The 23,134-nt window shown below is 31.0% G+C and overlaps 1 protein-coding gene across 1 annotated transcript in view; it reads left to right on the top strand.

Moving 5' to 3' along the window:
• The window catches only part of LOC134692194 (muscle, skeletal receptor tyrosine protein kinase-like), a 74,300-nt gene that overhangs the window by 40,330 nt on the left and 10,836 nt on the right, over nucleotides 1-23,134 (top strand). The window contains exons 3-9 of the mRNA XM_063552647.1: nucleotides 940-1,917; nucleotides 2,962-3,231; nucleotides 7,844-8,155; nucleotides 8,591-8,718; nucleotides 9,390-9,582; nucleotides 15,300-15,312; nucleotides 19,494-19,748. Coding sequence (XP_063408717.1) covers nucleotides 940-1,917; nucleotides 2,962-3,231; nucleotides 7,844-8,155; nucleotides 8,591-8,718; nucleotides 9,390-9,582; nucleotides 15,300-15,312; nucleotides 19,494-19,748 — 2,149 coding nt within the window. The remainder of the gene's footprint in view (nucleotides 1-939; nucleotides 1,918-2,961; nucleotides 3,232-7,843; nucleotides 8,156-8,590; nucleotides 8,719-9,389; nucleotides 9,583-15,299; nucleotides 15,313-19,493; nucleotides 19,749-23,134) is intronic.

A 23,134-nucleotide genomic window follows, 5' to 3' on the forward strand; every position in this document is an offset into this window, starting at 1 on the left:
AACACCTGTGTAACAAGTATTTGTTGCTTGTCATAAAACTGATGATAAAATTGTTGAATATGAAATATTTAAAAATTCTTTCAAGGATTATGGTTGGTAATCTATGCATTAAATGTGTATGGAAGATGACACTAACTATATGTACATTTTTATGTGGTTTATTTTCACTTAAAATGAAAAATTTGTAAAGCAGAATGGGTGGTGAAGCTTCTCTGCTTTTACTATGTGGGTAAACAGCTTAAAAAATTATGGTAAAAAAAATGCAGTCTCAATGAAATATTTTAAAAGGACTAAACATATTAAACATACGACAGGAGTCATTATATTAAGGAGATAAGATGAACACTAAAGCCTTCTGAAGTTGTTTGTTTTTGTCATCTCCATAATTATTTTTTCTACTAGTCCATTCTTGTTCCGAACTCATGTGATCACCTTGAAGTTTTCTAAAATTGACTTCCCTGTATATTTTAAAGGACTGACCTTGGTATTGGTTTAATTAGAAATCACTTATTCAATTAAATGCATTCTATTTAAAAAAAAAATATATAGCAATTTAAAAATTTGATGTTTTTCTAATTTAGCATCTTTACTATTTGTAAGTGTTTTTCTCCTGTTATATTTGTGTTGGTACATATCATAGCTAAACATGTACAATTACAGTCTAAATCTGACAACCAGTCAAAGAACAAATGAAACAAACATCTTATTATGTTAGTAGTGTTTCCTTGTATGTATGTGCTGATCCACAAGTAAAAATATCAAAAGATATAAATAGACGTGTAGACCTAAAATAAGCCTATAAAACATTGAACTCTGACAGCTGGTATAACCCTGTAATTAATGTTCATGGTTATAAATAGCATAGTCCTAAGCAATTAGGTCAAAACAGATAAAATAAAATTATGAAATCATTGAATAAATTTTTTGTTTGTATTTCAGACAGCAGAAAGTTAGAATGTTCCAACTGGAAAAGTGAAGCCATTTCATCAGGCCAAGAATTTGCCATTTACAAGAATGAAACCTGTCATGTTTGCTTGTGTAACGATGGATCCCCAAAGAATTGTAGAAAGATTACTTGTCCCTCTAAATGTTCAGACCTTGATGATTACAGTTTGTGCTGTCTAAAATGCTCTGAAATACTCAACACTAAAGCTTTGGAGGTTTCTACAAGTCTATCAGAGGTATCTAATATCACTTCAGATCAGTCTGAAAAAGAGCCTTCTAATCCACCAGAGAACACAGGAAAAATTACACCAGGCCATCATGAATCTCAACAAAAATCTCAAAGTACATCTGACAAACCAGCTAAATCAGATACAGAAAAGACACCAGGAAAGACTGGGTTACAAAATGATGCTATTATCAATAATCCTCATGGAGACAACATTGACACTAAAACAATAAAACAGTTTGACCATACAACTAACCATGTTGATATGGTTAAAGAAGATGTCTTGTCAAATCATAATTCTGTGGAAAATCAACCTGTTAAGATACCCACAATAGAATTGATCAACAACAAAAGTTCTGATGAAGTTGGAGACCATTTAGAGGTACAGTTTGCTGGAAATGAAAGTTCTGTAGAAGTTAGGGAACATTTGGATGTTAAGTCCGAAGGCAACGAAACTTCTGTAGAAGTTGGGGAGCATTTAGATGTAAAGTCTGCTGGCAATGAAACTGCTGTTGAGTCTATGGACAATTTGGATGTAAAGTCCCTAGGCAACAAAAGTTCAGTTGAAGTTGAGGAACATTTGGATGTGAAAACCTTAGGCAATGAAAGTTCCGTGGAAGAAACAGGACATTTTAATGAGAGTATACAACAGAATTTGTTGAATCAAAGTTCTAGTGATCAAGAAGATAGAAATGTAACAGAAAATATTGCAACATCAGAGTTAACAACAACAAAACCTATCCCCGGTAAGAAACTTAGACCAAGTTTAATGTTATTGAAAAAAGATCCTGCAACAATGGTTTTATGTCAGATTAGCAAATTTTCTAAATTATTTAAACAAAAATGTTAAAAATATGTCACCTATAATAAAAAATATATTGTAAAAATACCTATTAAAAAATAAAGTCATCATTAAAAAGTTAATAAAACGTCCAACACATTACAAATCTACTTTAACCATCAGTGGTTTTAAAGATATTCCAACTCCTAAGATCAAGTCTCCATCAACCCAGCAGCAGTAATACATGAAGTGTCAAAAAGATTTATTTTTACACAAGGTTTGATTTTGTCTCCAACCAAAATGAATGGCTACATTCATAGTGCAGTATCAGTAAACATATTCAGATGAAGAATGTCATTTTTGTTGAGCCTGCAACTTTTGTTGCAGAAAGCTCGACATAGGGATAGGGATAGTGATAAGGCAGCGGCGGCTATGGCGACGGTGCTAGCTAACTTCTTAAAAGATTAAGAAAAAGAAGATATTTCAAGGATTTTTATCACAACCAAAAACACCATTTGGAAATCATACCACATCTTCTTTTTCATATAAACATACATTAAGCTCAATTTTACTCTGAAATTACTACCAATTCACCTCCAGATCAAACTAAAAATACAAAGGCATCTTTTTGTTTAGTACATTTATCTGTCTTTTCGTTAACATTGCTGACTTGTGACTGATATAAGACATTGCCATCTAATGAAGTAATACAGATAAAAACATGTACATAAACATATGCTTACATAATTGCTTACATCCATTTCATTTAAAATCTGATGGATAGTTGTCTCATTTGCAGTCATACAACACCTCCTTATTTTTATATAATTACAAAGGTTTTTATTTGGTATAGCTTTAAACAAAAATTTCCAGTTTGATAGGAGATAAGAGTATTCATAAACATGCAGTAAATAGATATAGGAAGATATGGTCCCTTCTTTTTAGAAATTTTTAATTTTCAAAATTCGAATTTTAATTAATTTGTATTAATATCTTTTCAATTTTGTAGAAGTTCCAAACATAACTTGTACGGATTGGAAGGGCCAAATTTTCCATTACGGAGAAGAATATGCTCCATACAAGGAGGACAATTGTAAATTATGTGCATGTGGTCGTGATACTTCTAAACAATGTAGAACTGTACGAATCATTGAGTGTCCTGATAGGAACTGTACATACTATGTGTGGAAGATAGGGATGGATTGTTGTGAATATGAATGTATCAATGATCTTAACGACATTAAAAAAGGGAGACCCATAAAGAAGAATAGAAAGAGAAGTAAGTAAAGCTGTTTAATTCTATGTTAGTGGTGACTGGTGAGTCAAGTTTGATGTAAGTGGTGAGTCAAGTTTGATGTTAGTGGTGAGTCAAGTTTGATGTTAGTGGTGAGTCAAGTTTGATGTTAGTGGTGAGTCAAGTTTGATGTTAGTGGTGAGTTGTATGGATCTTCCACAGTATACAGGGGGATCTTTTATCCAAGTAAAGTAACAACAATAAGGATTTATAAGAATATCGTGTATAGATTTTATTTCACATTTTGGAGCTCATTAGAAGAAGGATGAATTACAAACAGTACAATAAAACAATGTATTCCAGCAAAATACACGCACGAAAAGGGGAAAGGTGATTAAATGATGGTTTGACAAGCAAAATAAATCATGATACCTTAATTGATTTATTTGAATTGATTACTTGACGTTATGTAATGTCACGATTTTTCAATTTTCGTTTGTCTTAAAATTCCTTTAAGGAATCGAGGATGGATATTGTAAAAATAAATTAACTTGATTTTTCTTACCAAATATTATTTTGAATTGGAAGCATTTGATTAAGAACCATCAGAAATGTTATCCTTTATTATAGTATTTCCAAAGTAATGTAAATAAAATGGAAAATGGAAGTGGGGAATAACCCGATCATAGAGCAGACAATAGCCGAAGGCTACCAATAGGTCTTCAACACAGTGAGAAAGTGCCTTTTCTTTGGTTTCATTAAAGTATTAGTGATAATGTTAGTGGGTGTGTTTGATGCTTTTTCTCTTACTCCCATGGTCTCATCTAAGCAATATTCATGTCATATATGTCAGTGGCTAGTGATTACCCTCTGAATCTGCCACTGATGTCATATATGTCAGTGGGTGTGTTTGATGATTATTCCCCTTTCCCATGGTCTTTGCTTGGTAATATTTATATCATATATGTTAGTGGGTGTGTTTGATGATTATTCCCCTTTCCCATGGTCTTGGCTTGGTAATATTGATATCATATATGTTAGTGGGTGTGTTTGATGATTATTCCCCTTTCCCATGGTCTTTGCTTGGTAATATTGATATCATATATGTTAGTGGGTGTGTTTGATGATTATTCCCCTTTCCCATGGTCTTGGCTTGGTAATATTGATATCATATATGTCAGTGGGTGTGTTTGATGATAATTCCCCTTTCCCATGGTCTTTGCTTGGTAATATTGATATCATATATGTTAGTGGGTGTGTTTGATGATTATTCCCCTTTCCCATGGTCTTGGCTTGGTAATATTGATATCATATATGTTAGTGGGTGTGTTTGATGATTATTCCCCTTTCCCATGGTCTTGGCTTGGTAATATTGATATCATATATGTAAGTGGGTGTGTTTGATGCCTTTTCCCCTTTCCCGTGTTCTCATCCAAGTAATATTGATATCTATATGTTAGTGGGTGTGTTTGATGCCTTTCCCCCTTTCCCATGTTCTCATCTGAGTTATATTGACATCATAAATATGTCAGTGGGTGTGTTTGATGCCTTTTCCCCTTTCCCATGTTCTCATCCAAGTAATATTGATATCTATATGTTAGTGGGTGTGTTTGATGCCTTTTCCCCTTTCCCATGTTCTTATCCACGTAATATTGATATCTATATGTTAGTGGGTGTGTTTGATGATTATTAAGTATACTGTAAAAGGCAATAAATGAGAATACTATGACACTTTTCTACAAAATTGTTAAATTTATATGCATTTAATTGCAAAGTAAAAATCCCAACCAAAAGAATGCTTTAATGAAGCAAATTTGAAAAGACATATGAACTTTAAGTATCATAGGGTCATTTGTCATAAAATTTTCTTTTTGAAGTATTTTATAGTCCATGTAGAAAGTGAAATATGGATAGGTTGTTTGTGTAGAATATTTCTTTTCTTCACTTCAAAGAAGCTATAAAATGAAATAAAAATCTACCCGGTTTATCGGAATATTAGCATAATAAACTTAATGAGACAGAAAAGTCACCTATCCTATGTTTATATACCCTGTTCTGAAAATCTTTTCACTTTTAAATTAAAATCAGATTGAAAAGAAAGTAATATATTTGCATTTTAAGGTGTTATTCATTGTGCTGTAATTGCAAATGCTATATCTTTTTCTTATTCAGATATCTATTTGAAATTCTGATCATGAATTTGTTGTTGAATATTTGTGAAGAGTTTTAATTTATAGTTTTACCTATTCCTATTGAGTGATGTTCATTTATGAAGAGTTTGTATTGTAACATACATATTCAGAACAAATTTGAGTAGATAGATCTGTTATTTACTTTTACAATTCACGATAAACTGTCTGAATAGAACTTTCAAATATCCCTATTATAGTATAAAGGCCTTTAGTAAAGATCTTTTTGTATAGACCCTTCTCTTTTATCATTAGATATTTTTCACTTGAAGGTCAGCTATAGAATTTATTCCTAAACTCAAAAATAAGTGATTTTTTTCACAGCTCTTAATAAGAAAACTAAAAAGATAATTTTGATAAGAAATGCCAGTAAGTAAGTTGTCACTGGTTCCCTGTTCATATACCAGTTGTTTAATCATTGAATTGATAGAAAAACCAGATTTAAGCTCAATGGATGCTGCCCATTAGATTGATAGAAAAACCAGATTTAAGCTCAATGGATGCTGCCCATTAGATTGATAATAAAACCAGATTTAAGCTCAGTGGATGCTGCCCATTAGATTGATAGAAAAACCAGATTTAAGCTCAGTGGATGCTGCCCATTAGATTGATAATAAAATCAGATTTAAGCTCAATGGATGCTGCCCATTAGATTGATAATAAAACCAGATTAAAGCTCAATGGATGCTGCCCATTAGATTGATTGATTGACTGATGGTGTTTGAAAGCCACATTTGGACTATTTCTTGGCAGCCAGTTTTTATTTGTGGAGGTAGTCGGATTGCCTGGAGAAAACTACCGACCTTTGAAAGGAAACAGACAATCCTAGTCAATTAAGATTGGAGTTGGGAATTAAACTCACAACCTCAGTGTTGACTGGCTATAGTGATTACAGTACTAGAACTACTTAGATCACTTGGCCACAGAGGCCCTCTGCCCATAAGATGATTTTGGCTACTAATATCAAACATGTGTTATTATAATACGTTGCTTCAGTTCTTATAAAATATGCACCCTAATTAATTGAAACCAACTTAAAATGACAAAATCCTGTTTACTATGAAGTCATAAATGCTAGATAATACAACTATTATGCCCATCAATTGGTGAAGTCATACCCGTAGCCAGGGGGGGTTCGGGGGGTTCGTCCGAACCCCCCCTTGAAAACTATTAAGCACTGTTAAAGTCCATGTTCTGTTCGAATTGTGACTGTTAAAGTCGAGTTTGTGAGTCAAACGAACCCCCCTTTGGAAATTCCTGGCTACGGGCCTGGAAGTGGATGATTAAAAGGGAATACTGAACCCAATGAATCCATGTTTATACCAGGTTTCCATCAAGGCTGACATTGTGAGGGAGGTTTTTGTTGAATATTTGGAAAAATACCAAATAAACCTTCAGTAAGGCCTATGATTCAAAATATCTTTTGACTACATATGTATGCCGTCTCTGAACAAATTCCTCAACACTTGTCATGAAGTAAATAGGAGTTATCTCCCATTGTATTGTCATTTATGTGAGTTTTTTCAAATTATTTTCATTACAAAATCAGTGTAATGTTTTGTTTTTGTGAATGTCATGCTGCCTATCAATTCATAACCATTGATTTATTGTAATTTTTTTGATTTTTTTGGCTAAATCAGCACTTGAGATTACCCTTCAGATTGATTGATCAAATACAATATAACCTGCTTGTAAAGTTTTCAAATTCAACAGTTGATGATAATTTGATCTGAGATATAGAGAAATTTACAGTGTTACGCTTGTTGATATTAAAATATTTAGTTATGAACATTTCTCCAAATAATTTCTTTTTAAAAGCTTTTAGCACACACCTGCCAAAATTTATTTTATAAAATTTCACAGACATTTATGAATAGTTTGATAATCAAAATATAAAAATATGTCTGTAACCTGAGCATCTTAATAAAGCGTTGAGAAAATAAGGACAATTTTTTTTCTTTGGAATAAGTTGTTTTTAGCACAAATAAGCAATTAACATGTCTATCTTTTTCAGCATTAAGTACATCTTCTATTTATAAATGTATAAGTTAAATTATTTGTTATGAACTATAAACTTTGGAGCATCTCTTGCAAAGTAAAATTAAAAATGAAAATATAGTTCTTGTGGATGGTATCGTCCTTTGGTTGATAATGTACGCAACTTTTGAACTCTATGAAAAATAGAATTAAAAGATGACAATTTAGTTTGAATAGCTTCTTTATGGAGTTATTTGGCTTTTTGCCTTTGATCTGGTTGAAGAAATTGTTTAATTTTTAATATGAAAATAAGGAGATGTGACTTGATTTCAGGTGAGAAGACTTATTCAGCTAAAACTGAAAGATATTAATTTAAACAACTACAGGTCTTTCAACTAATTAGAACTTATTGATACCTGATCCTTTATGTCCATTTATGATATATATTTAAAAACAAGATTCTTAATCATTTATATCTTTTTTCCTTTCAGAATTAGAAATAATTAAGCCACCAAAGAATGCCACTGTTTCTGCTGACTACAGCCACACCTTTCACTGTAGAGCTAACAAACGTACAAATTCTCATCATCATGTACTTTATAAATGGTTCAAGGATGGTGAGAGAATAAAAGATAGATTTAGCCGAGATGAAGATACTGGCCATGCTAAGTATGACATAAATAAAAAGACAGGAAGTTTGAAGATTATACATGTGCATGTGAAAGACAGGGGAGAATACCACTGCAAAGTCAAACATGGCAATGAAACAGTTATCTCCCATAAAGTCTTCTTAGAAGTTCAAGGTGAGTTCTTAAGGTCAATCAATGAAGAAACAGTTATATCTCATAAAGTCTTCTTAGAAGTTCAAGGTTAGTTCATAAGGTCAAACATGGCACTGAAACAGTTATCTCCCATAAAGTTTTCTTAGAAGTTCAAGGTTAGTTCATAGGGCAAACATGGAAAAGAGATTGTGGTGCAACATAGACTCCTAAGATGTACCGGTACTAGTATTGAATTTACATAAAAATTAGATAATAGCTTACTGCCAGTTCAAGCTTTGACTATATTTCAGCATATATATAAGATTTAAAATTTAAAATTAGCTGTAGAATATCAAATCAAATCTACTTAACAAATTAGTTTTGAAGCAAAGCGCAGTACTTAGTAACAAATATATCATGTATATGAGAATGTTGTCAGCTAACTGTTTCATTACTTGCAAATCAATTTGTTTTCAGTGCCAGTGAAGTTTGTTGGACTGATACCCTATAACCGAACTGTAAAGTGTGGGAACCCAGTACAGCTCGTCTGTAATGTAGCAGGGATACCAGTACCAACAATGATCTGGAGCAAAAATGGAGTGGAGGTATAATCTGAAAAATATATTTAGTTTAAAGGAAACCCCAAAGCAATCAAATATATCTGTCCCCATTAAGAATTATCTTATTCTTCATACAGTTAGATATAAAAAAAATGTGGTATGAGTGCCAATGAGACAACTCTCCGTCCGAGTCACAATTTGTAAAAGTAAACCATTATTGGTAAAAGTATGGTCTTCAACATTGAGTCTTGGCATCTGTACCAAGTAAATTGAACTGCTCTATTGCTTTTCTTCCTTTGCCAGATGTATCAGGCACTTTTTTCATGGTTGACTTTAAATTTACATTTATTATACCACTTTGGTATTGCATTCACCTTGTGTCTTTTTGTTCATCCATGCAGCTTGACAATATATTAAAAGCAGTAATTTTCAGTTCTGCCACTACCAGGTACCTATTTTCTGTTCTGAAATCTTCTGGTGTATGAATAAAGTATTGCTAAAATGACTAAGTCCTCAAATAAGAAAAAGAATTTTAGCTTTCATGACTGATATGATATAGCCTATACAGTATGCAATTTCAAATAAATATTTAAAAACTGTATTTATTCTTTAATTTGGATCTCTGAAAACTATGTTTAGATAAGAACTTAATTCCAGGTTAATCATATAGTTTCTTATTTAAAGCACAATTTTTTAGAAAGACCTGTCTTTTTCAGCTTGGTAGCACGCCCCCTGAAGGGATCTCTATCTACACGACTGTACAAGGCAATGATGTTCTCTCCAGACTCCTGGTCAAGAATGTAACAGAGACCAGTAGGTATGGATGTAGAGCATACAACAAGCCTAAATCACCTCCTGGTAAACTGGCCATAGTCAGACAAGATGTACAGGTTACCATGATGTGTTCTGGTATGTATACTATTATTTTTTACTAACTCTTTTTTCCAGTCAAGCTTTTCTATACTTTATTTAATATTTGTTTGAAAAGAATGGACTAGTATTTAGAATTAGATGGACTAGTTTGTAAAAGTGATGAGCGAAACACATTTTGTATGAAATGCATATCCCATCTCCTCCCTCCTCCCTTTTAATCCCAAAATTCTAAAAGCATTTCATCCCCCTCTGACAAGGTCACAGTGACGCCTTTATCACTGTAATAAAGAAAACAATCATTTACTCTTTAAACTTAAGATACTCGCAAAATATATCAGAATTTGAGAAGTAGAGTTCTTGCCTTTGCACTCAGCAAGTTATTAAGTTAAAAAAGAATCACATTAAATTTATAAGAATTAGAGTGTTTACTGATTCTGTGTACCATTGTTTAAACAGTCTTTGTCTTTTCAGACCTGAGACTTCAGCAGTTGATAAATATTATGAATCATTGTGTAATGTTGTTATGAAGATTTCCTTTTGTTTCCACACATCTGTTCTTGCTTCTTTGTTTCCACCACACTTAATAATAGTTTTTTCTTCTAACCACTTTATTTCTTCCTCAGGATATTAATTTTATTTCCATGTTTACTATTTTTCTTGTTTTAGATACTTGTAATTGAATGTAGCAATGGAAATAAATTGATATTAAATGAGAAAATTTAATCAGTTTTGAATAACAAATGAATAAAAATCCTTTATAATTAATTTTATAAACACGAAAATATGAAGGATAATGGTTAATAATAAAAATGTCAATTTTGTTTTAGAGCAATGAATATTCAGAGCAGACTGTAGCAATGTAATTAATACACTATAATATTATAAAAGAGTTCAGAAGATTATTTATGCCCACCCTCAATTTAAAAGATAACTGGATTTTAATCTCATACATGCATTCAATATGACTAATGAAGCAAGATTTAAATTTTTGTATACGTGTGCTGAGACTGATATAATTAGAATTATTGTTAAATTTATAAGCGACATGTACATTTCTAGAAATGCTCTATTAAGCACTAAATAACTTTGTGGTACCACCTCCTCATATAATGTTTATAAATTTGGTATGATATATATATATGTTTGTATGTTTGTGTATAACAAATTTGTATTGTCTTGGTATCAATCCTGTAATTTTGGATTTTAAACCAATAAAAATTACTTACTTACTTACTTACTTACATGCACACTTATGTTACAATAACTCTATAATCTTTTATCTTCTTATCAAAATAGAAATAGATATTTTTTTGCTTGTGACCACTTTTTTTGCAATCTTAAGTTCCTTTTTGCTTACTTTTTTTTCAATTCCATTTCAATATTTCCTGATATTTAATACTGTAGCCAGATAATTCAGATATCCTTCTTTCCCCTGTTTCAAATCTCCATCATCCTTTAATTAAGATTATTCTATTTGTTATCCACCTATTTCTATGTCTCCCCCTCCCCTTTCTAGTGTTGGACACTGAGGTCGGACATGCTTTTCTAATGTATTAACAGCAGCCTACTGTTATTAATCTATTTCACCTTTGATCTTATTTTGATTCTGTAATATAACGCTCCATTAAAGTAACATAAATGTCTTTATAGTGATAATCAGGTATGATAAGTATTGTCCATTGGTCCGTCATCATGTCCGTAGGGTCAGTTTTCAATTAAATGGTCCATTAGACATATGTTTTGGTTTTGGGCAGGGTCATATTAATGTTGGTGATGATGTGTATCAAACTCTGTGATGAGTAATAATAAATTGACACAAAGGAAACAAAAGACTGGTTTAATCTCATTTAATATTCACATGGGAACCAGGGAACAATTCTAATGAAAAATGTGTATCATGGATGGGAAAAAGAAAATTACTTCAACTTGAGCTTGAAAAAAAATAAGAAATTTTAATTCTTTTATTGAAAAAAAGGTTAAAAAGATTGGGACAATTAAATTGATCAGAAATATAGTTACTATAAAATGGCATAGACTAAGGAATATGTTCTGCATAATTTTGAAAATAATTTGAACAATTTAAGAACTGTATCTGGACTTAATGGATTGTTAAGATATTATCAATTGGAATGAGATATTATCAATTGGAATGCTTGCATTCACTTGTATTACAGGAGTGCCTTTGAATGGAAAGTAACTCTTTATAAAAAGTGTGTCTTTTTTCTGTATTTTATCAGAGGATCTTTGTTATCAGTGTTTTAAGAGACTGCACATCAGAAAATTTGGCAGGAATATGCATTATTTTATATATTCTACTCAATCGTTCTTCTGTACCTGGATATATTACCTTGAAATTTTTTATCATTAAACTGATCAGCACAGATTTTAAGATATCGAATTGTAGAATTTCTGGGAAATTATATAATTGTGAGATTGTGATTACCAGACTTATAAAAGCAACTTTTCAGGTCTTCAGAGTTAAATTTGTGATGATAAATTTTTCAATATTTTGACCTATCAAGAATATATCTGACGTGAGAGTGACATTTTTATGAAAAAATTAGTGATTTTTTTTTAATGCAAGAGTAGATCTGTAAAACTAATTTGAAACACAGAATACTTGACTTAAGTTTTCAAGATCACTGAAAACATAACAGAACTGAAGTAGATTAAATGAAAACACGTAAAACAGGTGATGCTGATAATTTTTTATACGACCGCAAATTTTGAAAAAAATTTCGTCGTATATTGCTATCACGTTGGCGTCGTCGTCGTCGTCGTCGTCGTCGTCGTCGGCGTCGTCGTCGTCGTCGTCGTCGTCGTCCGAATACTTTTAGTTTTCGCACTCTAACTTTAGTAAAAGTGAATAGAAATCTATGAAATTTTAACACAAGGTTTATGACCATAAAAGGAAGGCTGGTATTGATTTTGGGAGTTTTGGTCCCAATATTTTAGGAATAAGGGGCCAAAAAGGGCCCAAATAAGCATTTTCTTGATTTTCGCACTATAACTTTAGTTTAAGTTAATAGAAATCTATGAAATTTTCACACAAGGTTTATGACCACAAAAGAAAGGTTGGGATTGATTTTGGGAGTTTTGGTTTCAACAGTTTAGGAATTAGGGGCCAAAAAAGGGCCCAAATAAGCATTATTCTTGGTTTTCGCACAATAACTTTAGTTAAAGTAAATAGAAATCAATGAAATTTTCACACAAGGTTTATGACCACAAAAGGAAGGTTGGTATTGATTTTGGGAGTTGTGGTCCCGACAGTTTAGGAATTAGGGGCCAAAAAGGGACCCAAATAAGCATTTTTCTTGGTTTTCCCACCATAGCATTAGTATAAGTGAATAGAAATCTATGAAATTTAAACACAAGGTTTATGACTATAAAAGGAAGGTTGGTATTGATTTTGGGAGTTTTGGCCCCAACAGTTAAGGAAAAAGGGGCCCAAAGGGTCCAAAATTAAACTTTGTTTGATTTCATCAAAATTGAATAATTGGGGTTCTTTAATATGCCGAATCTAACTGTGTATGTAAATTCTTAATTTTTGGTCCCGTTTTCAAATTGGTCTACATTAAGGTCCAAAGGGTCCAAAATTAAACTTAGTTTGATTTTAACAAAATTTGAAACCTTGGGGTTTTTTGATATGCTGAATCTAAAAATGTACTTAGATTTTTGATTATTGGCCCAGTTTTCAAGTTGGCCCAATTCGAGGTCCAAAATTAAACATTGTTTGATTTCATCAAAAATTGAATAATTGGGGTTCTTTGATATGCCAAATCTAACTGTGTATGTAGATTCTTAATTTTTGGTCCAGTTTTAAAATTGGTCTAAATTAAAGTGCAAAGGGTCCAAAATTAAACTAAGTTTGATTTTAACAAAAATCAAATTCTTGGGCCTCTTTGATATGCTGAATCTAAACATGTACTTAGATTTTTGATTATGGGCCCAGTTTTCAAGTTGGTCTAAATCAGGATCTAAAATTATTATATTAAGTATTGTTCAATAGCAAGTCTTTTCAATTGCACAGTATTGTGCAATGGCAAGAAATATCTAATTTCACAATATTGTGAAATAGCAAATTTTTTTTTAATTAAGAGTTATCTTTCTTTGTCAAGTAAAGTAAGCAAGAAATATCTGCAAGAATTTTTTTAATTGGAGTTATCTTTCTTTGTCCAGAATCAACTTAAATCTTTGTTATATACAATATACAATGTATATTCACTTTTTACTACCAACTGATAAATTTAAATAATCTTTACCATTCAGTGATAACAAGCAGTTTTTTTACATCTTAATATTTTATGATGTATTTAAATGAGTAGTAATTGTTGCAAACTCCATTAGAATATTTTAATTGAAATTAGTTTTGGAATAAGGGAAAGGGGGATGTGATTAAAAAATTGGGTTCAATTTTTCTCATTTGAAATTTCATAAATAAAAAGAAAATTTCTTCAAACATTATTTTGAGAGGATTAATATTCAACAGCATAGTGAATTGCTCTAAGAGAAAACAAAAATTTTAAGTTCATTTGAATACATTCATTCTGTGTCAGAAACCTATGCTGTGTCAACTTTTTAATCACAATCCAAATTTAGAGCGGAATCCAGCTTGAATGTTGTGTCCATACTTGCCCCAACTGTTCAGGGTTCAACCTCTGCGGTCGTATAAAGCTACGCCCTGCGGAGCATCTGGTTCAATATATCAAAATAGCTGTTTTATATGATGTACAAATTGGAATAAGAAACTGGGTAATGGTTGATATTTATCTTGAAACATTTGTGAAAACATTTATATGTATTGGAGTGCCTTCTCAATGGGAGCATGAGAGATAGTAATAAATGATTTCCATTGCTATCAGAGAGAGCCGTAGGGTCTTATCTCTGATTCCTCAGCGTGTTGACATTAGAAACTCTGACTGTCAGCTAAGCCAAACTGTTCACTCACTGATCTGATCTGATTTCATGGAGATAGGACGAAAAAGTTTTGAAAAGATAAAGAAAATGTTAATGACTAGTTACATCCAAAGATAAACAAGAAGAGGCAATATAATAAGCTTCAATATAATTATATGGTCTAGCGGGACTTTTATAATTTCAATTCTTGTTGACTTAAAGGATTTGGTCAAGATTTTTATGAGAACCTTAAATTGATCTATTGTTGTGTTAAAGTTTGACTAATCAGATTTTAATGTTTCAATTGTGTGTGCACAGGATTGGAATTTGTCTTATTATAAAACTATAATTACTAGTTGAGACTTGAAAGAGACATTCGACACAAAAAGTTGGAAGAATGTGCATGTCTATTTCATACTCAATTTGACATAGTTTGTAATAGAAAAACATTGTATCTACTTTGAGTGTGCTGGTACAATTAAAGGAATAAATTGAAAGAATAATTCTAAATTTGAGGAAATTAGACAATAGTGCATACTTAACACATTTTTTTAGGAATTTGAGACATTTTTTATTTTTTCTATTTGCTGGATTGCTTACTAGGTTTGAAGTGGACATAAAACAATAAAATATTTGACAGCTTTTGTGATTTTATAACCAATAAAAGTGTTATAAAACTTTTCAAAGAGCAAAAAGTGAAATTTAATCCCAAAATCTACCAACAAAAAAATTCTGTGAGATTACGAAGAGTGTTTCATTTGAGATTTTGTATGCTGTGGGATCTGTCGTGACTGAGGTCGTGACCAACATGTTGTCTGTTTATATAATACTGATTCTGTTTATTGTTTCTTCTGCAGGAACCAAGAACAAGTAAGTAGAACTTTAATTGATTATTAATTAGCAGTTTGACGACTGGTTAGTTGCACATTTATTAGCTGTTTATTCTCACCTACCTGTTTGTTAACGAAAGACATATACCATCATACTGTGGATTCATTCATATTTATGCTAACCAAATATCGTGGATTGAGGAAAAGATGTGTTTTTGTGGATATTTGATTTCATTACTTTTTCTCTCAAATTATATAAACAAGATTATGGGAAATTTGAATTTGTTGAACACACACATTTTTGGTTTACATAGATCAATGAAGTTAACTAACATTAGTACCATTAGTACCATACATATAAAAATGAATCCACAGTATTTCTTTTTTTATTGGCTGCTTCATAATAATACGATTTAGTGAAAATAAGAAATAAAGTACTTCAAGCTCAGCCTATCTTTTCAGATTTGTCACTAATTTGAATTATTTATTTGTTTGTATGTTCTTGTAAATATTGGCTGCATTTCTTCTACTTATGAAATATATTTGTTATGGTTTAAGGCAATTAGGTCCAATTCTGTTGCAGCAACATCGGAATTCATTTTCATATTATCTTTATTGTCTTGAACATGAATTATGCAAACTAAAATTCAATTTACAGACCCAGTCTTTAGTTCTAGCAGTTTTTTTAGTATTGGAACATAAGTTTCTTAATGATGTTATTGTCATTTCCAAAGTTTATGCCTTTGAGCACACTTAATTGGAAATAAAATTCTAATGAAATTGAAATTCCACATTCATAAGACTGAGAAATATTTTCTTATTATAAGTTTTGGAGAGAATCTTAGCACCATCTTTTTGTCTCCTCTATGCCACATAAATTAAGTGACTTATCTCTTCGCAGACTTGTTATATCATGTTTATTGTAAGAGATGCCACTTAGTTTGTATTAGGTGACAAGCATTCTAAGTGCAGACTTCCTGTATTTTCAAAGATAACTTAATTTAACTTTGAAATAGCAGTCATCAAATAAATTATTTGGTATATGCAATCTTTGTATCAAAATTACTTATCAGAAAATACTGATTACCCCCAAATACTGTTGAATTAACTAAGAGGAAGGAAAATGGTGGGAAAGTTTTAAGTTCACCATGGCTGAGTAACAAGGCTTGTTTAAACATTTGTAAATATTTATTTTTATGTGTTATTCTCATTATGTAAGTTTATTTAATCTGTCTGAAGAAAGTTTTTATGGTTCACATTGATCCCACTAAATCCTTGTAATAACAAATTGACATATCCAAACCTAAGTACTGGTACGAAGTATTTAGAAAATTTCAGAGATGGAATGCATACAGGCTTATCACATACTTGAAGTAAAGGGGGGAATGCCACATGTTTAATTCCTGTTTCAGCTCAGGAACATCCTCAGTGGTTGCATTTTAGTCATATTCCTTTTTTTGCCCTTGAAATTTTTATAATGATGGAGTTCTTTGGTATAAGTCTCTTTGTATCAACTTTTTGTCACAATCTTTGGTGACTAATAGTTTAATATCTGGAGCTAAATATCTGGTTCAGACTCATCTATTATTGAATAAAAAAAATAATTGTCTTATTGGATTACTGTCTTCATTATTCATATCGATCACAGATATACTTTACACTTGTTAAATTCAAAATACTGGAACAGAACTGATTTGATTTATGTGAAATATTGGCAGACTTTAAAGTTTAAGATATTACATGCATTTTTCTCATGTAATTATTTAAGGATTAATTTTTCATAAAGATTATTGCGGTAATAACATATTAATTTTAATAATTCATTTATATCAGATTAATTACTAGAAAATATTAATTTCAATAATTCATATATATGGGATTAATCACTATGATGATAGGGTTAAAAGTAAAATATGCTTGGACTAAGGAGTTAAGTAGCCTCTTGAGGTATAAAAGAAATGCTTGAAAATTGACAGTCATATAAAACATGTGTCAGTACTTGTAACAAATCATCAAAACACCAACATTGTGATTTATTGGAAAATAATAAGGGGTACTACACATGATTCTGATCAAGATAATTTGTCTTCATCTAAATGTTTTTCATCAGAACAGAAAATGTCACTTTCGTACATGTAATAATTAATTCCAAACACAAAAAATGATATTTGCCTTTGAAACTCTGGCTTATTGTAATTATACCTAATTTGCAACCATTTGTCTCCATTATTTACGGTCATTTTGTACTTACTTACACATGTAAAACACATGTAAAATTATATCATGACATTCATAATTTATTGCTCTCTCCACCTGTTTGGTTTTCAAAGATTATATAAAGTTAAAATAGTTTTATATAAAACAGGTGTAAATAACATTTATTTTAAGATTTTTTGTAATTTCATTAAACATGTTAAATTGAGTAATAGAAATGATATACTTTCTGTACAATAAAGATAAGTATTTATTTGTATAACTGTTTATGAGACATTTAATCATATACTGGAAAAAAGTTAAAAGAGTTGTTTCCCTTTAAAATGTACAGTTGTGGTACAAAAAGTTTTGAACAAAGGGAGTGATGTAACATTCGGCTAAGCACAGCTTCTTCCTGCATTTGATTATAATAAAATAGAATATTAGGTTCATAAATGCAAATCTTTATGCATTCTTAGAAAAGTCATATGCTATTATGTCAAACAGTTATGTAGAAATATTGTTTAGTTAATTTCTAAAACACTTCAGTTAAGGCTGGTTTTCACTTAAGACATATTTTATGGTGCTAAGAATGACAAAGTTTTTGTTGTTTATTAATTTTGAATTGAAGCCAAGTTCTAGAAAAACATTTATGTAATAGACTACATAGACACAACTTTGATAACCTTGAATAGAATTGAAATAATAATGGAACTCATCCATGACTGAAGGTGACAGAATTATTTTCTTAACAATGATGTTTTGCAGTTTAAAACCCTGAAATGTTGGAATGAATTTGACAATAACAGCAAAGAATTTCGTAAAAAAAACTAAATTCGATCCAATAGCTGATATTTTATGAGTTGGAAAATTGTTAACTTTTTTTTCTCAGACATATTTCTTCTAAACAAGTAGGATCTTGGAATGTAATACTGTATATCTCTGAAAAACACATGTCCAGTGAAAAACAGTTTTATTAGACCTGACAGAGTTATGGGACCTGGAATAATTAAATGTGACATAATATGAACTCTTGGAATGAACTTCCTGTTCATGACAATAGAAAGAAATTCCAAAGAAGATTATGGAATTTACATTGAAGACATCAAGTTGTCATCTTGTTTTCTTTTGTTTGATAAGTAGAAGGAAAATAACTTGTCATACATGAACCTACAAACATTTTATGTCTAGCAATGTGTAACATCTTGCTGATTGTCTCTTTATTGTGTGATGATGTAATATTTCATTTTTTTCTGCCACAAATTATCACTTCTTCATATTTTCAAAGATGATGAGATAAAAACCTGGGCATACTTTGGGATAGTGATGGCCTACATGGGATGGTGTTCCTATTTAAAAGTTTCCTTTATAATGTAACTCTGTAAAGATATAATATCTTGGTATGGTCAACTTTAAGAAAATACTTAGCAAAGACCAAATCTCAAAAAGGCCTAGCAAAGACCAAATCTCAAAAAGGCCTAGCAAAGACCAAATCTCAAAAAAGTCTGTTTTAGAATAATTATATTACAAAATGGTATTTGGTGATATGCAGTTGTTTAAACAATAGCACATTTGATTTCCCTGGATATTATTTGATCTGGCCCGCTCAGTGATGGTTCAACATTTTCCTAGTTTGTGATTTAATAGGTCAGTTTAATAGGAATGATAAGTCAATGACGGCCAATGATAATTACTAAGTATTTGTATTTTCAATGGCATATCTCATTTTCATGGAGAATATTTAACCCTGCTTCTGGGGTCATGGTTCATTTACTATTTTGCTTTGCTTCATATATGTATATGCCTTGGGGTTTTAATTTCAGCATTTTCAACATACTATGATAATATAATTGTATAGAAAAAAGTATTTCAAATTTGGTTTACATAAAACATTACAAACAAATTCAAAATTGCATACATGCGAGACATATCTCTGTGTCACCATATTTTTAAAAGCAAACAAATGTGAACATGGCCAGGCATATAGCATAAGAATTAGTTTTTAAGTTCCCCTTTGCTTTCTTTCAGGCCAATTGGGCAGTGTGTACCTTACAATGGAAGTTTTTGCAGTGCAGAAATAGATTCTTCTCAAATCCACAAGATTGTCAATGTATCATTTGAGAAGTTGGACAGGGATGTTATGGACATGCTTCATGACATCAAGAAAAACTTAAACCCCTTGAATGACAGATGTCCGTCTAATGCCAAGAAAGTCTTCTGTAACCATGTATACCCAAGCTGTCATCAGGAAAATGGAGAGGCCAAACCAATACACATGTGCAGGTAAATAGTGCATTCTATTTTAGTGGCTTTGGTGGCCAAGTGGTCTAAGTAGTTCTACTACTGTAATCACTAGCCAGTCAACACTCAGGGTGTGAGTTCAAATCCAGCCCATGCAGGTGCACTTGACTCCAATCTAAATTGACTAGGAATGTCAGTTTACCTATTGAATGTTTTTGTTTTCTCCATGCACTCTGGCTTCCTCCACCAATAAAAGACTGGCCGCCATTAAAATAGCCCAACCGTGGCGCTTAAAATTAGTGTTTTAACATGACCAATCAATCAATTATATTATTTTAGCAGAAGGAGATAACAGTGCAAATAAATGTTTGTCCTAGACCCATGTCTTGTTACTGTTTACTAAAATCATCAACTTGAAATCTGAAGCCAGAGTACAGATAAGTTTATGAATAAATATTAGCATTTGCTCTTATACAACTAAAATTGTATGAACAAGTCAAGAATAAATGTACAATTGATAAACATGATAAATTGAATTGATGAGTTTTTACCCCCTTGTATATCTATGTTAATTAATAAATCCTTATCTATAGTACGATCTGTTCAAACCAAATAATAACTTTAAAAGTAATTGAATATCAACACTCATCAGACTGAATTTAAGGTGCGTTAGACTCCTATGGAAAGCATTAAGGTAGATAGTATCAAAAGATAGTATATTAATCTTCTATTATCAGATTTAATTGGGATATGAAAGCGATATATTACCCATATTTATATTTATAATATATCCTGTCATACAGATAAAAATTCATAAATTAATACAAACTATGTATGGGTGACACATGAATAATGTTATCCCCCATTATAAATTAGATGACAAACACGATTATAGAGATAATTCTAGAAACCCACGGCCTACTCTAACAATGGAACAAAAGAGAAAATATTTCAATAACAAGAAAATAAAATTATATAAAGCATATTATACATATATAACATACGGATTAGAATTACAATATCTGTTTTAAAGCGATTAAGATTATGGTGTTTTCATCACCTCTGTGATATAAAATCCCTTCATGGTATAAGGTGGTATTGTTCCTTTATACCTGACATGTACACAAATTAAACCTTACTTTTCTGCTGCACTGCATTACCACAAAGACGACACATTGATTGATGGCTGCATATATGAAGGTTTAAAAGTTTAATTATGTAGTACTTAAAAAATTTGTTTACATAATTTGACGACTGTTTTTACATGATTGACTGTAATTATTTGGTGTAGGCTGATTGACTTTATTTGATCATTGAACAGGAAAGTTGTTAATGTTTTGTTGAATAAAATAAAAGGGCTTCAATGTTGTTTCAGTTTGTAATTTTTGTTAAGCCTCTGCATCCGAAGGTAATAATTAATATGATCATAAACATGCATGAACTGAACTCTGTCTTGACTAGGGTACTCTTAAATACCAAGAAAACCTCCAAGTGCTAATCTCCAAGGTTGAAAATATCTTTTTTTAACATTATATTTATAATGATTTTTATTCATTTGGGACCCCTACTGGTTAAAAATAAAGTTTGAATACTTAGTTCAATATTGCACCTGCAATCATAAGATTTCATAGAGATAAAATGTTCTCAAATTAGCAACTTTTCATGTCAGAGTTTAAAATAAGGCATGAATATAAAGGTGGCATAACTATTTATCTATAAACTTTAAATGTTTCTATCAATTAGATAAAATGGTATTTACATGTTAAGATAATTCTTGTCTTGTTTCCAGAATCATGTACAACACCATTCCTTTTATAAATACAACTTTCATACAAAGGCATTTTCTAATGATAAAGAATCTTTGGTAGCTTGTGGTTTTAGAATGTGAGGACTCAGATATATGTTGCACCTGGAAGACCTGATTCTTTTTTATCTGAGACACACTCCCTATGTTTAAAGAAACCAAGAACCCACTACTTGAAATCTGGTGATATTTGTTTCCAGTCAACTGTTAGTGCAGATTGGCATTGTCCTAAATATGAAAGTACTTGTTCTATGGGATGGTAAGCATTGAATAAAAATTCAGATTGGTCCTAAATATAAAAGTAATTGTTCTATGGGATGTTAAGCATTGAATAAAAATTCAGATTGGTCCTAAATATAAAAGTAATTGTTCTATGGGATGTTAAGCATTGAATAAAAATTCAGATTGGTCCTAAATATAAAAGTAATTGTTCTATGGGATGTTAAGCATTGAATAAAAATTAATCAATTCTGACAAATCATCAAATCCCTGATTATTCTAAATGCATACTCAAATAATCACTGACAAGGTTTCCCTATTTGTGGTGAGACACAGCTACACAAAAACTAGAATGTTGTCAATTACTCAACCTTACATGTATTTGTATTTGTCAACATAATAGGTCCTACTTGAGGAGCAGGATCTGCTTTTCCTCCTTAAGATCATTATTGGTTTTTGGTTGTGATTTTCATGTTGCTCAGTCTTTACATAGTCAGCTGTTGCTCGTATTTTGTTGTTTTAATTTTTTTTAAATGTTTGCCATGGTATTGCTTGGACTATTCCTTTTGGTATCTTCTATCCCTCTTTTAGTGGAAAAACCAAAACAAAAAAGTCCAGGAAAAGGTTTTGACACCGTTGTTTTCGTGTTTACATTCTTAAAAAAAGAATTGAGAGAGAAAAAATTAAAGAATGATAACCTGAAGCAACTGTTTAAAGATTTATTTAGTCTGGATGTAGTCTAGAAACTAATCAGAAAAATAAGAAGTTGTGGACAAATTGTAATCACATCTGGGTGTCTCCTTTTACTATGTATCCTATAATGACTTTGATTTCCTTGTGAATTTAGAAAAGGCCATTGCAATCAACACTAACACATAGAAAAACCAGATGACCCATTAATCTGTTTTCTGTTATAAACCTAATAATAAGTTTAACAAGTTGATTTCTCTAATTTCATGAGAAAAAAGTAAGATATGTTAAGAGTGCATAACTAAAGCAGTATGTAACTTGTTTGATAGCACCTGTTAGACATGACCTGTTAGATTTTATACAAATCCAGATTGATACACTCAGTATTTATTTCGTTTTAGACTGAAATGATATCAAATATGGATTTATAATTAGATTGTTACACTAGGTGTTTATTTCGTTATAGACTGAAATGATATCAAATTTGGATTTATAATTAGATTGTTGATTAACTGATAAAGTATTTACTTTTACTTCTGTATTTATCAAAGCATCCTTTTAAATTTGTTGGGAGAAAAAAATTATAATCTTGTTAGGAAACAGATAATATCAACTTATTCAAAAGAAGCAATTTCAAAAGTAATGAAAAGTATTCCAATAGTCAATTTCTTAAGCTTTTTTTTACAAAATATTAAGGTAGATTTATCCCTGATTG

This window comes from Mytilus trossulus, chromosome 1 (genome assembly GCF_036588685.1).
Source record: "Mytilus trossulus isolate FHL-02 chromosome 1, PNRI_Mtr1.1.1.hap1, whole genome shotgun sequence".
NCBI lineage: Eukaryota > Metazoa > Mollusca > Bivalvia > Mytilida > Mytilidae > Mytilus > Mytilus trossulus.